Source organism: Perca fluviatilis, chromosome 20, assembly GCF_010015445.1.
Source record: "Perca fluviatilis chromosome 20, GENO_Pfluv_1.0, whole genome shotgun sequence".
Taxonomy (NCBI): domain Eukaryota; kingdom Metazoa; phylum Chordata; class Actinopteri; order Perciformes; family Percidae; genus Perca; species Perca fluviatilis.
In genome coordinates, this window is record NC_053131.1 from 10,680,147 (window position 1) to 10,692,890 (window position 12,744).

Below are 12,744 nucleotides of genomic sequence, written 5' to 3' on the forward strand. Positions count from 1 at the left end.
TAGAGTGTTTATCCACTGAAACACCTGCGTTTCACGCCCCAAAATGACACTAATAAGAGTGAATGCTAAACAGCTCTGTAGAGCTGCAGAGTCAAGTGAAAAAAAATAAAAAAAGTAATTTGATTCATTGTTAATCTAAAAAGTTTTAAATGTGCTGCTTAGTCTTTTTCCGGGTTTTTATTTGTGCTTCTTCATATTTTTGTCTCTTTATAAATGATGATTTAGAAATGATGATAAAGATAAAATATTCATCTTTTGGCCAAATGGAGCTTAATCCACAATGGGAATTTCTACTCTGCATCATTATAGAGAATATAATGCACTTTATTGTCCCTGAGGGGAAATTTGTCTTCATAAATCAAATCAACATAAAAACACCATAAGATCAACAAAGCATCTTAGGACATGAAAGAAGGACACATGACTGTACAGACAATACCACGTCTTAAAAAGTGACTGTAGTAATTAAAGTGCAAAGTGCAAAAAGTGCTGGTGTATTTACTGCACTTTGCTCTGTTGTGCTGAGATTTACTGTTGAAGTTCAGCAGCTTGATAGAGGTTGGGATGTAGACAACAACAAGGCCGTACCTTATCCCCGGCCAGGACTTTGAAGGAGGCCATGACTTGGTCGGCGGTGTCCGTGTCGGCCGTCTCGCGGGACATGAAGTCGATGAAGGCCTGGAAGGTGACGATGCCCATCCGGTTGGGATCCACTATGCTCATGATGCGGGAGAACTCATTCTCCCCCTGGTGGCAACAGAGAGGAACTGTGAGGCTCAGTCGCCGTGGTGACAGTCCCCACGGCAACACACAAAAACCAAAAGGGCAGGTATTCTGCACTCGGAGATATAACTTATTCCTTGTTTTTAAAATTGAGTCGAGGTACTGTTGAATTTGCATCACCATGCATTCTAATACATTACTATAATGGAGCAGTATGGAAAATAAATCTGAAACAATAATAATAATAATAATAATAATAATAATACATAAAATGAAGGTTACATCTATCCATTACCACTTCCGACCGGTCTCATTAATTACACGCAAACAAACTTAAAGAGTTCTCGTGGCTTTACCAGGTTGTAACCAACGGAGATAAGGCAGGTTTTGAAGTCTTCGGCGTCCATGATTCCTGATCTCTTCTACAAGGTCCGTGATGGACAAACGAAACCAGGAGGAGAAGGAGAAAGATGCCGAGTGGCAGGGACAGCGGAGGGAAATCGTTGGAAGAGGAAAGGATGAACAAAGAGACGAATTAAGGAGGAAAAACCACAACAAGCCACAATGTGGACGTTGCAAGGTTTGTGGAAATCACAAAGGAAATTTAGACCGGAGGGATGAGCAGTAAAAGGTGGGAATAGAGGGAGAATAAGGGAAAGGATAGAGGTACAGGGAAAGGGGGAGGGGGGATATAAAAGAAAAAAAGAAAAAGAAACCAGTTAAGCCTCTTACAGCAGAGGTGTGGCTACGAGTAAGTACCTGTGCATCGTTGGCGATATCGAAGCCCAGGCTGATCAGGCAGGCCTTGAACTCTTCCGCGCCCAGAGTGCCCGAGTGGTCCTGGGGTGTGGGGGGGGGGGCCAGTGCCAGGCGAGGCCATGCAGCAACACATACAGCGGGGTCAGTGACGGTGAACGGGTGAATGGGGTGGGATGGGGAGGTAGGTGAGGTGGTGTTGGGTGGGGTGGAGGGGTGCACCATGCACAGGGGGTAAAAAGGAAGTGGGGTGGGGGTGTGGGGGGGAGAGGGCCATGCACGAGATAAAGAACAGAGAACACAGTGCAAATTGATTAGGATGTGGCAGGTGAACACACTGCTGGGCGAGGCATTCAGAGGCGTTAATGTGCAGTGCAGGCAGCCTACAGGGCCCTGCGGTGGGGTTATTCATATGGTCCATGGCACATGGTGCTTAACAGCACAATAAAGGCTCTTCTTAGAAGAGCATCATCAATGCAAAATGCTTCATTAAACACTTCAAACATTTACAATCACATTCATTTTCCCCACATACTCGTATGACGTAAATTTAGATACACATACTTTGGACGATTTTTAATGTACTGAATATTTTCTCAACTTTTTTTGTTGTTGTCGTTTGGCCTATTAGATGTCAGCAAATCGCAAAACAAATGTTCATCACAAGCTCCCAGGGCCTAAAGCGCGATTAATGGTTGTGCGGAGGTTTCGCCGTAGCCTACGTAAGTGGCCTGAAGTTTATACTTGTGCGCTGGTGTGTGCGTCGAGCCGGCATGTGTGTGTGTGTGTGTGTGTGGAGTGCATGATAGAGCGAGGGAGAAAGTAAGTAAGAAGCGATTAGCTTCGGAGTGATTACCAACTCCAGAGTCATAGCGAGAGAAACAAAAGTGTCTCCCCTGTTCTTTCTGACCACGGTGGGAAATCTGGAGCAGGAGAAGTTAACCCTCTGCTTGATTTCACGTTGTTTATGGAGAAGAAGAACCAGGAAATGAGTCGGGGGAAATGCAACGCTACCACGCCACGGCCGAGAGATGTGCGTCGCCGCAATGTGTAGTTACATTTTGCGAGAGGTGCGCGTCAGGCTATGGCGCAAAGGCGTAGATTTTACACAGAAGTATAACTCAAGCTTAACAGTTTGTCTTAAAATGTCTCATTTTGTCTGACCAACAGTCCAAACCCAAATATATTCAGTTTAATACCATACAGGACTAAGAAAAGCGGAAATAATTTACACTTGAGAAGCTGAAACTGGCTGTCATTATTTTTGCCATTTTTCCTTAAAATTACTAGTGGAGTTTTAGAACAACTCGCATTAAGCTTCTATCAATTAAGCAACTCATTTTTTTCAGCTCTACTAAAGATTATTTTCACTGTGGATTAATGTGTTGTTTAGTTTGTTTAGATTATTAAACTAATTAAAGTGATGGTTCGGAGTAATTTCACCCTAGGGTCCTTTGCACCATGACCTCGAGCCAAACACTCCCCCAGAAGCTTTTTTCACCTGGGTCTAACATTGGGAGAGTTAGCGTAGAGTAGCGTTATCAGCTGAATAGCTTAGCGCAGAGGCTAATGGATCCAAAGTGTCTCTTAACATTACCCCACTAATAATGCCCGAAATGATACCAAACGTCTACAAGTAGTACAAATAGGTTATGCTCTCATAAAACGATGGATTGTAAAGTTTGTAAGTACACCAGAAGTTTATGTAAATAACACTTGCCTGCTTGCTTCTGCTCTCTGTTGCTGCTGCTGCTACCTGCTGTAAGACGAGTGCTTAGGGCCGTCTACAAATTACAACACCGAAAAGAGATGCAACAAAAATATTTATTAATTTAATGATTAAATAAGGTAATGTCTCCAAACTTACCTCAATTAAAACTTGTCTCCTGCTAGTTATTCTACAGCACTTACTTTAAAAAAATTACTTAAATTAATAAATATTTTTGTTGCATCTCTTTTCGGTGTTGTAATTTGTAGACGGCCCTAAGCACTCTTACACAGCAGCAACAACAGCAGCAGAGAGCAGAAGCCCAGGCAAGTGTTATTTACATAAACGTCTGTGTATTACCAAATTTACAAACTTTCCAATCCATCGTTTTATGAGTGCATAACCTATTTGTACTACGTAGACGTTGGTATCATTCCGGGCATTATTAGTGGGAATGTTAAGAGACACCAAATCCATTAGCCCTACGCTGGCGCTATTAGCGACAGTGCTTACACTACAAACACCCCAAATTAAAAAAAAAAAAAAAAGCAAAGTGAAATTTAACAAATTATCTAGCTTAAATCTCAAACTCCTTAACAAGCGGTCGCCCGGGTCCCAGTGACCCAAAGGACAACACAAGGATTATGTACTTCCCTTTACTTTGTTGAGAATTGCTCTCTAAACCCTGTTTCTTGTAAAGTAAGTAAGTAAAGTTTATTTCTAGAACACATTTAAACACAGTTTAAGCTGACCAAAATGCTGTACAAACAAGAACTAAGGTGCTGTATTAACCCTTGTTTAGAGAGCAATTCTCAACAAAGTAAACGGAAGTACATAATCCTTGTGTTGTCCTTCGGGTCACTGGGACCCGAAGGACCACACAAGGGTTAAGTAAGTTTATGAAATGGAGATATAAAGAATAATGATAAACGCCCATCCCAATTCCATATTGATATCTTCAAATTGCTGTTTTTTGTGAACAAGATAGTCAAAGATTTGTAATTTGCACTAATGTAACACATATCCTATCCTTCTAAAAAAAAAAGAAGCTAAAATCGGCATTCCTAATGAAATATGAAACAAAAGCCCAAGTTCAGGTTCACAGTCGGCTTCCTTTGGGCTCCGACCCTCAACCTCAGGTATTGATCAACAAATGGCCAGCTCTGGAAAAATGCATGAGGTAATGGCGGAGAACTCCACTAGGTTCTGGAGGTAGGAGGGGTGTTTCATAGAAACAGCCTTCAATGAGAAGATTCTCAATTTCCATATCTACATGCTCGGTATTTATTGTCTTATTCTTGTATTTCACAATAAAAGATTTCAGCTGTTGCATGAGGCTGAGTCTGGCTGCCATTTTCCTTCGTATGCCTCAAAGCCCCCGAGCTTTTAACGTGTGACTGAACTGTAAGTCTCTTTTCAACCAAGCGGTAAGGGTCAATGCACGGCCTGATGCATTACACACACACACACACACACACACACACACACACACACACACACACACACACACACACACACACACACACACACACACACACACACACACACACACACACACACACACTAAGCGTACGCTCGGCACACTCAATCTTTTCTGCTTAAAGGGTCAGTAAAGGTTTGCCGTTAGCCACACCTCGGGCAGACCCAGAAATGACATATCCTCACCTCAACTTCTTTGCCTTGTTGATGCGGTCTAAATATATAAAAAGACAAAGCTGTGACTCCACATGCCAAAAGTTCTTACATTATTCTTTCAAGCAGAAGTTTGACACTTTAGGAAATACACTTATTCACTTTTTTGCTGAAAGTTAGATGAGAAGAGGGAAAGGATCTTCTCGTTAACTCTCGGGCAAGAAAGCGAATAAACATCCAACTATAAATCAATGAATCTCTGTGTGTGTGTGGTTTTTTTGTGTGTGTTTTTTTGGGTGTGTGTCTCCCGCATGCGCAGTACAGCAGCAGCGGGGTCGGGGAGTTGCTACATCCCTAGACGGCTGATTGCGGTGCAAGGCTCTGCTACCAATGGAGAGCCTACGAGCCTCTTAGGGCAGCAGGGGCGGGATCAAAAAAGCAACTAGCGACAAATCTAGTGACTTTCTGTACAAGAGAGACGCCAGTATTGTGCCTAGAGAGAGCGAGGTCTTTCTCTCTTGCGGTCGCAACATCTTTTTTTCTCTCTCTCTCTCTCTCTCTCTCTCTCTCTCTAAGTAAGAAAGACATTCTATCGATTCTAACATTCTCTCTGTGGGATCATTTTTATAAGTAAATACAGCCGAACTCACAGCACAGCTGTTGTCTTTAACTCATGTGTTTGGGTATTTTTTTCAGATGATGTCGCGTTTATAAAATCATGATTTAAGGCAGAGCAAAAAAAACAAAAAAAAAAACACATACTGGGAACGTTCCGAACAGGCTCCAAACGGGCACTGCACGAGTGTTTCCCAAATGTCGCACTATTCCTTCAATAACGTGAAAACCTTTTCTGTTTCCCATTTCTCACTATGATGTAAATGAGCAGCGTAGCAACTAGAGCGCCTCTCCTCGCCACCGGGACTAAGTTCGAGTACTGACCCTGTCGAAGTGGTTGAAGGAAGCGCGGTACTCGTTCAGCTGCTCCTGGCTGATGCCCTTGGCGTCCCGCGTCAAGACCTGGTTCTCGATTTCGTTGATGGTGCGGGCGATGGTGGTGAGCAGCTGCTCCCAGCCCACGCGGATGTGCTGCAGGGGGCAGAGAGACAGAGAGAGAGAGGAAGTTAAAGGAAGAGAGACGGAGAGTAAAAGAGTCCCAGAGGCATTGGTTTTAGCTGGGCTCTAGCCTTGGGTTAAACAGTGGTTTGAAAAAAAAAAAGTAATGTTTAATTTAACCTGCATGGAGGGTCGGATAACTGGGATTGGACTGCATCAGCACAATACAGACCTACATAATAGCTTTGAAAATGGGTCAGTTGATGTGCAGAGCTTCAATAATAAGATGAATTTGAATTATTGGCCAGTAAAAATAATTCATGGCAGGCAGGAACGCAGGCAGGCAGGCAGGCAGGCGGGGGTTTATAGTTTTCCAGCACTTCCACAAAAAGTTAAGTACACTGGAGCCTGGATGGTAAACTGCAACGTCAGGAAGGTTTCCGTATTAAACTCTTTCCTGTGGTTGTCTCAACATCCTGCCGCCCTTTGCTTTGTTCTCTGTGGCAAACCACAACCATCTGACACTAAGGCAACATTTAACAACGCATGAAAAGTATTTGCAGTGTCCGGCCAGATGATTATGTCAACAAGACCAACAACAATCCCGGTCTTTTCTCGGTTACGTTTGGTGATTAAAAAGGCCGGCTGCAGGGTTTTTACCTCCATGGTGTAGTTGGTGTGCTTGTTGTCAAAGATGAGAGCTTCCTGAATGAGCTGGTGGTCTCCCTCCAGCTGGTCGATCTTTGGCTTGTAGTTGACGATGCTCTTCTCGTACTGGCGGAGGTGGGTCAGCTGGTCCTCCAGGGTGCCGTGCATCTCGATCGAGATGCGGCCGATCTCCTACACACACACAGACACACGCACACACACAGAATGAGTCACTGCATAGTGGAGGACATGAAAAGAATATACACAAATGACCCTCAAAAAACTCCATTTCTGCCTGGCATTTATCAGTTATCACAACCTTACACTACACTGTCATACAGACACATTCTTATCATATCTAATGTAGGTATTCAATTCAACTTCATTTATAGCGTCAAATCTCAGGACACTTTACAGATAGAGTAGGTCTAGACGAGGGCTGGGCGATATGGAGAAAATCAGATGTCACGATATTTTTGACCAAATACCTCAATGTTGATATTACTACATCCATATTGTAGGGTTGACTGTTGGGTGAGATTTCAGATAAAGAATCATCAATGATGTTTATACAATGACTAAGTGGGTAAAGGCAAATAATGGAACAGCTAGAACAGTCTGGCAAGTTCAGAAAATGACATCACTCTACTGTAATACAGCCTTTAAAACCAGGAAATGACAACACTAACAGTAAGCCATATTACGATGTTACGATATCCAAAATCTAAGACGGTATCTAGTCTCATATCGCAATATTTGATATAATTTACAGAGACCTTATATACCCCACTATAACGATTAACAGCCTGTTTTCACATAGCTTAATATCAATTCCTGGACACATCAGTGACCACACGAGATAAACATTCAAATGGAGTCAGAAAGTTTCACCACTTCTTATTTTAAACTTGGACTGGTAAGCTTAAGACTAAAACAGAAAAATCGTCGGAAGGGGGACGAGTAGCTCAAAAGGTGCCAAGAAACTCCCGCACACTGTCCAACTTGTGTCTAACAAAGCTAAATGTAATAGCTGGCAACATTTCCGTACTAGACCTTCCTCAGGCAAATGATGTTACATACTGAGAATGCCAGCTATTACATTCATTTTTGCAGGTTAGACAGTGTCCGGGAGTTTAAGACTAAAAACATAAAAATGCACTGAAACCACACACAGGCTGCACTCGCCACCTCGCCGTAACGTGGTCATTTTGAATGTCGGCGTTTGCTCGCACTGACCTCCATCTTGTTCTGGATCCAGGGCCCGATGACGTTGGCCTGGTTGGCAAACTGTCGGCGCAGACGCTCGTTGTTCTGCTGCCGGGCGTGTTCCTCGATCAGAGCCTGGTCGCGCTGCGGCACCAGCTGCCGGACCTACAGCAGGCAGGAGAGGCACATGGGATTATTCACATTAATGTGATGCTGATGAAGACGGGAGAATGAACCTTAGAATGGACAGAAAACATTGCATTTTGTTTCTACTTTGGCCATTTTCCATAAATGATGAATGCCTCTTAAACATAAACTGAAATTCTCGCCCCAGTATCTACCTTTTTCTAAAACTAACGGGGAGCAGCGTAACAGCCAGGCTCATTTTATGTAGTTGTTAGAGCCTACATCGACCAGAGTGCACAGAGGGGCTTGAACTCTGACATATTCAAAATGTATTCATGTATTATAGTTATTAGTGTGCATTGTCCTTGATAAATAAACCTAAAATAAATAAACTCATGACAGAGACGACTTCCTTTTAGAAAACGCTAGCTGGGCCAAAAATATCAAAAGCAAAACTTGTCGAATTTGGGATTTTCAGTTAAACATAAAGGCTGCAACATCTTAAAGACGGTATGGGATATAAGTTAAAGTGCTCATATTATGCTTTTTGTCTTTTCCCCTTTCCTTTATTGTGTTATATATCTTTTTGTGCATGTTATAGGTTTACAAAGTGAAAAAGCCCAAAGTCCACCCCAAAGGGACTTACCATCTCCTACAGAAAGCATAAACTGCTCCAAACAGCTCTATTGTGTATATATATATATATATATATATATATATATATATATATATATATATATTATAATGCTCACCTAGCTGCTAGCATGGTACACCCTCATACTCTGCTTCTGACTGGCTAGTAGTCCTTACCTAGCTACTGAGCATGTGCGACTCCCAACAAAGATGGAACAGAAGTGAGATGCCTCACTCTGTAGCTAAAACAGAGAGCTCAACACACAGGGTGAAAAGAGGAGCTGCGGCAATGTGCAGTACAACAAAAATATGGTGTTCTTTGAAAATTAAACCATGTTAACCTATTCTGGTACAACCTCTAAATACAATTATGAACCTGAAAATGAGCATAATATGAGCACTTTAAATATACTAAAGAGTAAAGAAATGTGTTTATTCATTTTCTTGCTGAGAGTTAGATGAGGAAATCAATCCCACTGGTGTCTGTGTACAACAAACCAAAGGACTGTCTGTACTGGGCAGACATGGAACTGCAGGATTAGATCTTCCTTGGAGAAACCATCTTGACATGTGTATTTCCTTGCTCATGATTGATTTTTATTACCTTGTCCCATTTGGCGTTGATCTCCTGTGGGTTGATGGTGGTGTAGGGGTTGGTGCCAGCCATATTCACATGATAGGTCTGCACGATCTTGGCAATCTCGTTGTGGATGCCCAGGATGGCCTGGCGCTCTTTGTCCGCCTCTGGCAGCGTGGCTTTGAACTGCTCGTGGGCTGTGCTCAATCCCTAAAGACACAACACACAAACACAGACGATGATCATCTAAAGCAACGTTAAAAGGCCTCTTTTTCCCTTTTTTTTTTACAACTAAAGGAGAAATGCACTTGCCCTGTCTTCAAACTTCAAACTAAAAATGTATTTAAAAATCAGAAGGACAACGGTATGATTTCAGTGTTCAAATCTCAGGATAACATACACCAAAAGACATATTAATATACTGTAGTGATACTGTGCACAGATAATATTTCACTAAATGTTATAGCTTGGTACTGGAAATGTTATTCTTCAGTTGGACGCTATTGACACATTTACTGTACATGTTCTTAGTTATTCCATTGTTTCATGTGTTGTACATGCAATGGTCACACATTTATGACATAAATACGTTTTATATTTACAGTTCTTACTACATGCATGTATGATACTGTAAACCTACAGTATTTTCCCTTGGTTTCATACTTATAATGCGACTAGTAACATACAAGTTAGTAATCCATGTGATTCCTATGCTTCCCAACATTTGACTTAAAAAAAGTTTGACGTTTTTGTGCTTTCTTGTCGAGAGTTGAATAAGAAGATTGATACCACTCTCACATCTGTCCGGTAAATGTAACAAACCGGTCAGGTTAGCTTAGCATCAACGGGGACAACCAGCCAGCCTGGCTCTGTCCAAAGCCGTTCAAAGCCAATAACCCAAAATTGAGGAAAACCTCAATTGTTTTTTGTTCATAACCCTACAACTGTTCACATTCTGCATGTTACTGCTTTGAATCCTGCGATGGTAAATGACGTCCGGTCCTCTCTGTGCTCACCTGGATTTCTTCGATGGTGTGGACGATAAAGGTGTCCTGCAGATCCTCCATGGCGCCCTCCATCCAGTTGTTGAAGGGAGCCGCTCTTTTGGCAAACTCGAGGTACAGTTGGTCAATGGTTTCAAGCAGCTTCTCAGTTCTCTGTGGAGCATTAAAAAAAACAAAAAAAACAAGGTTAACACACCCAATCACAGGCCGTTTTAAATGCCCTTCAAAGTCCTGTTGTGAAGCTTCGTTTTATTCATATCATCTTCCAGAGAACCGGGGCATATACTGATGGATTTGGGGGGAGGGTCATGCTGTATTTTCACAAATAAAAAAAAAAATCTCAAATCTCCAAACTTAAAAAGGATCTTCAAGGCCAGCGGGAATCCTGAAAATCAAATCTCCTCACAGGCTCTCGCTGCGAGTGAGAACACTTTCATCTCTAAATTTGTAATTATTTCTGCTCTAACCAGCACCAAGAAGGAAAGAGGAATCTTAAAAAAGAGGGCTAAAAAAGTGATTTTAGAAGTTAGAAACTCTCCAGTAACTCGTTTCCAGTCTCTTTCTAAATTGGTCTCACCTGCAGAGCCTCGCTGCGTTTCTGGGTCAGAGCTCCCAGTGCGTCCCACTGGTCACAGATCCGCTGGCAGCGAGCGTTCACACTGGGGGAGTCGTAGTAGTCCAGCTCACTGGAGCACAAACACACCGGGGAACAAGAGGTAGCTTAGCATTAGCATTACCTGCATCACCGCAGCTTCCATTTACACTTTCTTTTACTTAACCCTATGAACTCTGGAATAGAAATGGTCCGCCAGTGCCGACATTGGTATTTTCATCCCAATAAGCAAAATATACCAAAAATACCTATATCTTCAAATGCATCATATCCCTAAAATCAGTACAACCTAAGCTCAAAGGTTATGTAAGTGAATAAACCATAATAATTAATTGAAGTATTGAAATTGTGTCATAAATAACAGAAACATAAAATCAAATATGTGTTTTCATTAAATTTGACTAAACAAGGACACAAAACATTGGTCCAAAAGATTTCTAAATCTAGAAACATGAGCAAAATATTTCTTAACACTTTCTTAACAGCGACATGATCAATGCAACCGTGGAAGAACAGACGCACTGACATTGCACCCCTCAACCTATCCTACTCTATTTTATCTTTTATTGATCAATAGAACGTAGCAGCACAATCTTTTTGCTCCCGTTTATCGTGTCTCACTTTAATTCCTGTGCGATGGCAGCGATCTGCTCCACGCGGTCCTGATGTGCCGCCAGATCGCTCTCGAAGGCCTCGTGTTTCTTCAGCAGGGCCTTGATCTCTGACAGCGAGGCCGTCTCAAAGTCATGCTTCTGCAGCATGTCCTCCTTACCTGCAGGGGGGGGGGGACGCAGAGAACGTACCAGCAAAGTGAAGACAAAAAGACGTATGTCAAATCTATCGACAACGAGAGCTGTCTGTTTACAGTGCTTGTTAGGTGAAAAAGGACAATTACTTATAGGCTGTAATCTCTTTTTTAACGTTTGTTCTTTCGGGAATGATTGTAAAGATTTATAAAGAATGTGTTAACAGCATTTCCTCTCCAACTGGGAGGTTTTGGGACCGATTGGTGGGATTGCTGTGGATGAAGTACACACGGAGATACACTGGTAAGAGACAATGAGGTTTAACCATGTATCCAGCGAATTTAAATAGCTCACGTTTAGAGCTGGGCAATATAGCAATATTATATCGAAATCGTGATATGAGACTAGATATTGTCTTAGATTTTGGATATCGTAATATGACATAAGTGTTGTTTTTTCCTGGTTTTAAAGGCTGCATTACAGTAAAGTGATGTCATTTTCTGAACTTATCAGACTGTTGTAACTGTTCTATTATCTGCCTTTGACCACTTAGTCATTATATCCACATTACTGATGATTATTTACCAAAAATCTCACTGTGTAAATATTTTGTGAAAGCACCAATAGTCAACACTACAATATCGTTGCGGTATCGATATCGAGGTATTTGGTCGAAAATATCGTGATATTTGACTTAATTTAATAGTGTATGTGGAGTTTTCTTTTGCGGGGGGCGAATGTTCCACCAAAACAAGTTCCTTCCCGAGACTATTTAGCAGAGCCACCGTCTCTGTGTCTGGAGCTTAGCCCCGCCCAAGGCGACTGTGATTGGTTTAAAGAAATGCAAACAACCCAGAGCATTTCTTTTCTCCTATCCCAGAATGTATGTGTGTGGAGGAGCCAGACCTTACTCCACAGTGCTGTGGAGATAGGTCTGGCAATGGGAGACTAATATGAGACTAGAACACAGAAGCTGGCTCTTGAGTGTTTCTCCTCAGTACCTGCAGTCCAAGCTTCATGGATGGCTGCTTTCTGGCGGAATTTCTCCGCCAGGTGGTCGAGTCTTTCCAGCCTGCGAATCTCATTGAGGAGCCACTCCTCGTAGCCCTTCTCTGCTCCCTCTAGATTCCCCCATGCATTGTTAATGTCCTGTACGGGGCAAAGGAAAGAACACGTGAGAATGTATTCTTGACAAAAAAAGAGAAGGAGAAAAAGAACACAAGAATAGCAACATGTGTAAATAGGGCTAGGAGTGCAAAGAGTGAAAACCTGTTCTGTAAAAAACCTGCTGGTGCTGTCATATCACATACATGCTGTAC

At 42.2% G+C, this 12,744-nt stretch overlaps 1 protein-coding gene across 5 annotated transcripts in view; it reads right to left on the minus strand.

Moving 5' to 3' along the window:
* Nucleotides 1-12,744, minus strand: part of actn1 (actinin, alpha 1) — a 69,653-nt gene that overhangs the window by 1,605 nt on the left and 55,304 nt on the right. For 2 of the 5 annotated variants that reach the window (XM_039786479.1, XM_039786478.1), the window contains exons 11-21: nucleotides 12,427-12,574; nucleotides 11,301-11,451; nucleotides 10,644-10,752; nucleotides 10,079-10,219; nucleotides 9,090-9,272; nucleotides 7,757-7,891; nucleotides 6,533-6,712; nucleotides 5,759-5,905; nucleotides 1,483-1,563; nucleotides 1,080-1,145; nucleotides 589-747 (exon numbers count right to left, since the gene is read on the minus strand). In XM_039786479.1, coding sequence (XP_039642413.1) covers nucleotides 589-747; nucleotides 1,080-1,145; nucleotides 1,483-1,563; nucleotides 5,759-5,905; nucleotides 6,533-6,712; nucleotides 7,757-7,891; nucleotides 9,090-9,272; nucleotides 10,079-10,219; nucleotides 10,644-10,752; nucleotides 11,301-11,451; nucleotides 12,427-12,574 — 1,500 coding nt within the window. The remainder of the gene's footprint in view (nucleotides 1-588; nucleotides 748-1,079; nucleotides 1,146-1,482; nucleotides 1,564-5,758; nucleotides 5,906-6,532; nucleotides 6,713-7,756; nucleotides 7,892-9,089; nucleotides 9,273-10,078; nucleotides 10,220-10,643; nucleotides 10,753-11,300; nucleotides 11,452-12,426; nucleotides 12,575-12,744) is intronic. The other 3 variants (XM_039786482.1, XM_039786481.1, XM_039786480.1) reach the window with 2 other exon arrangements.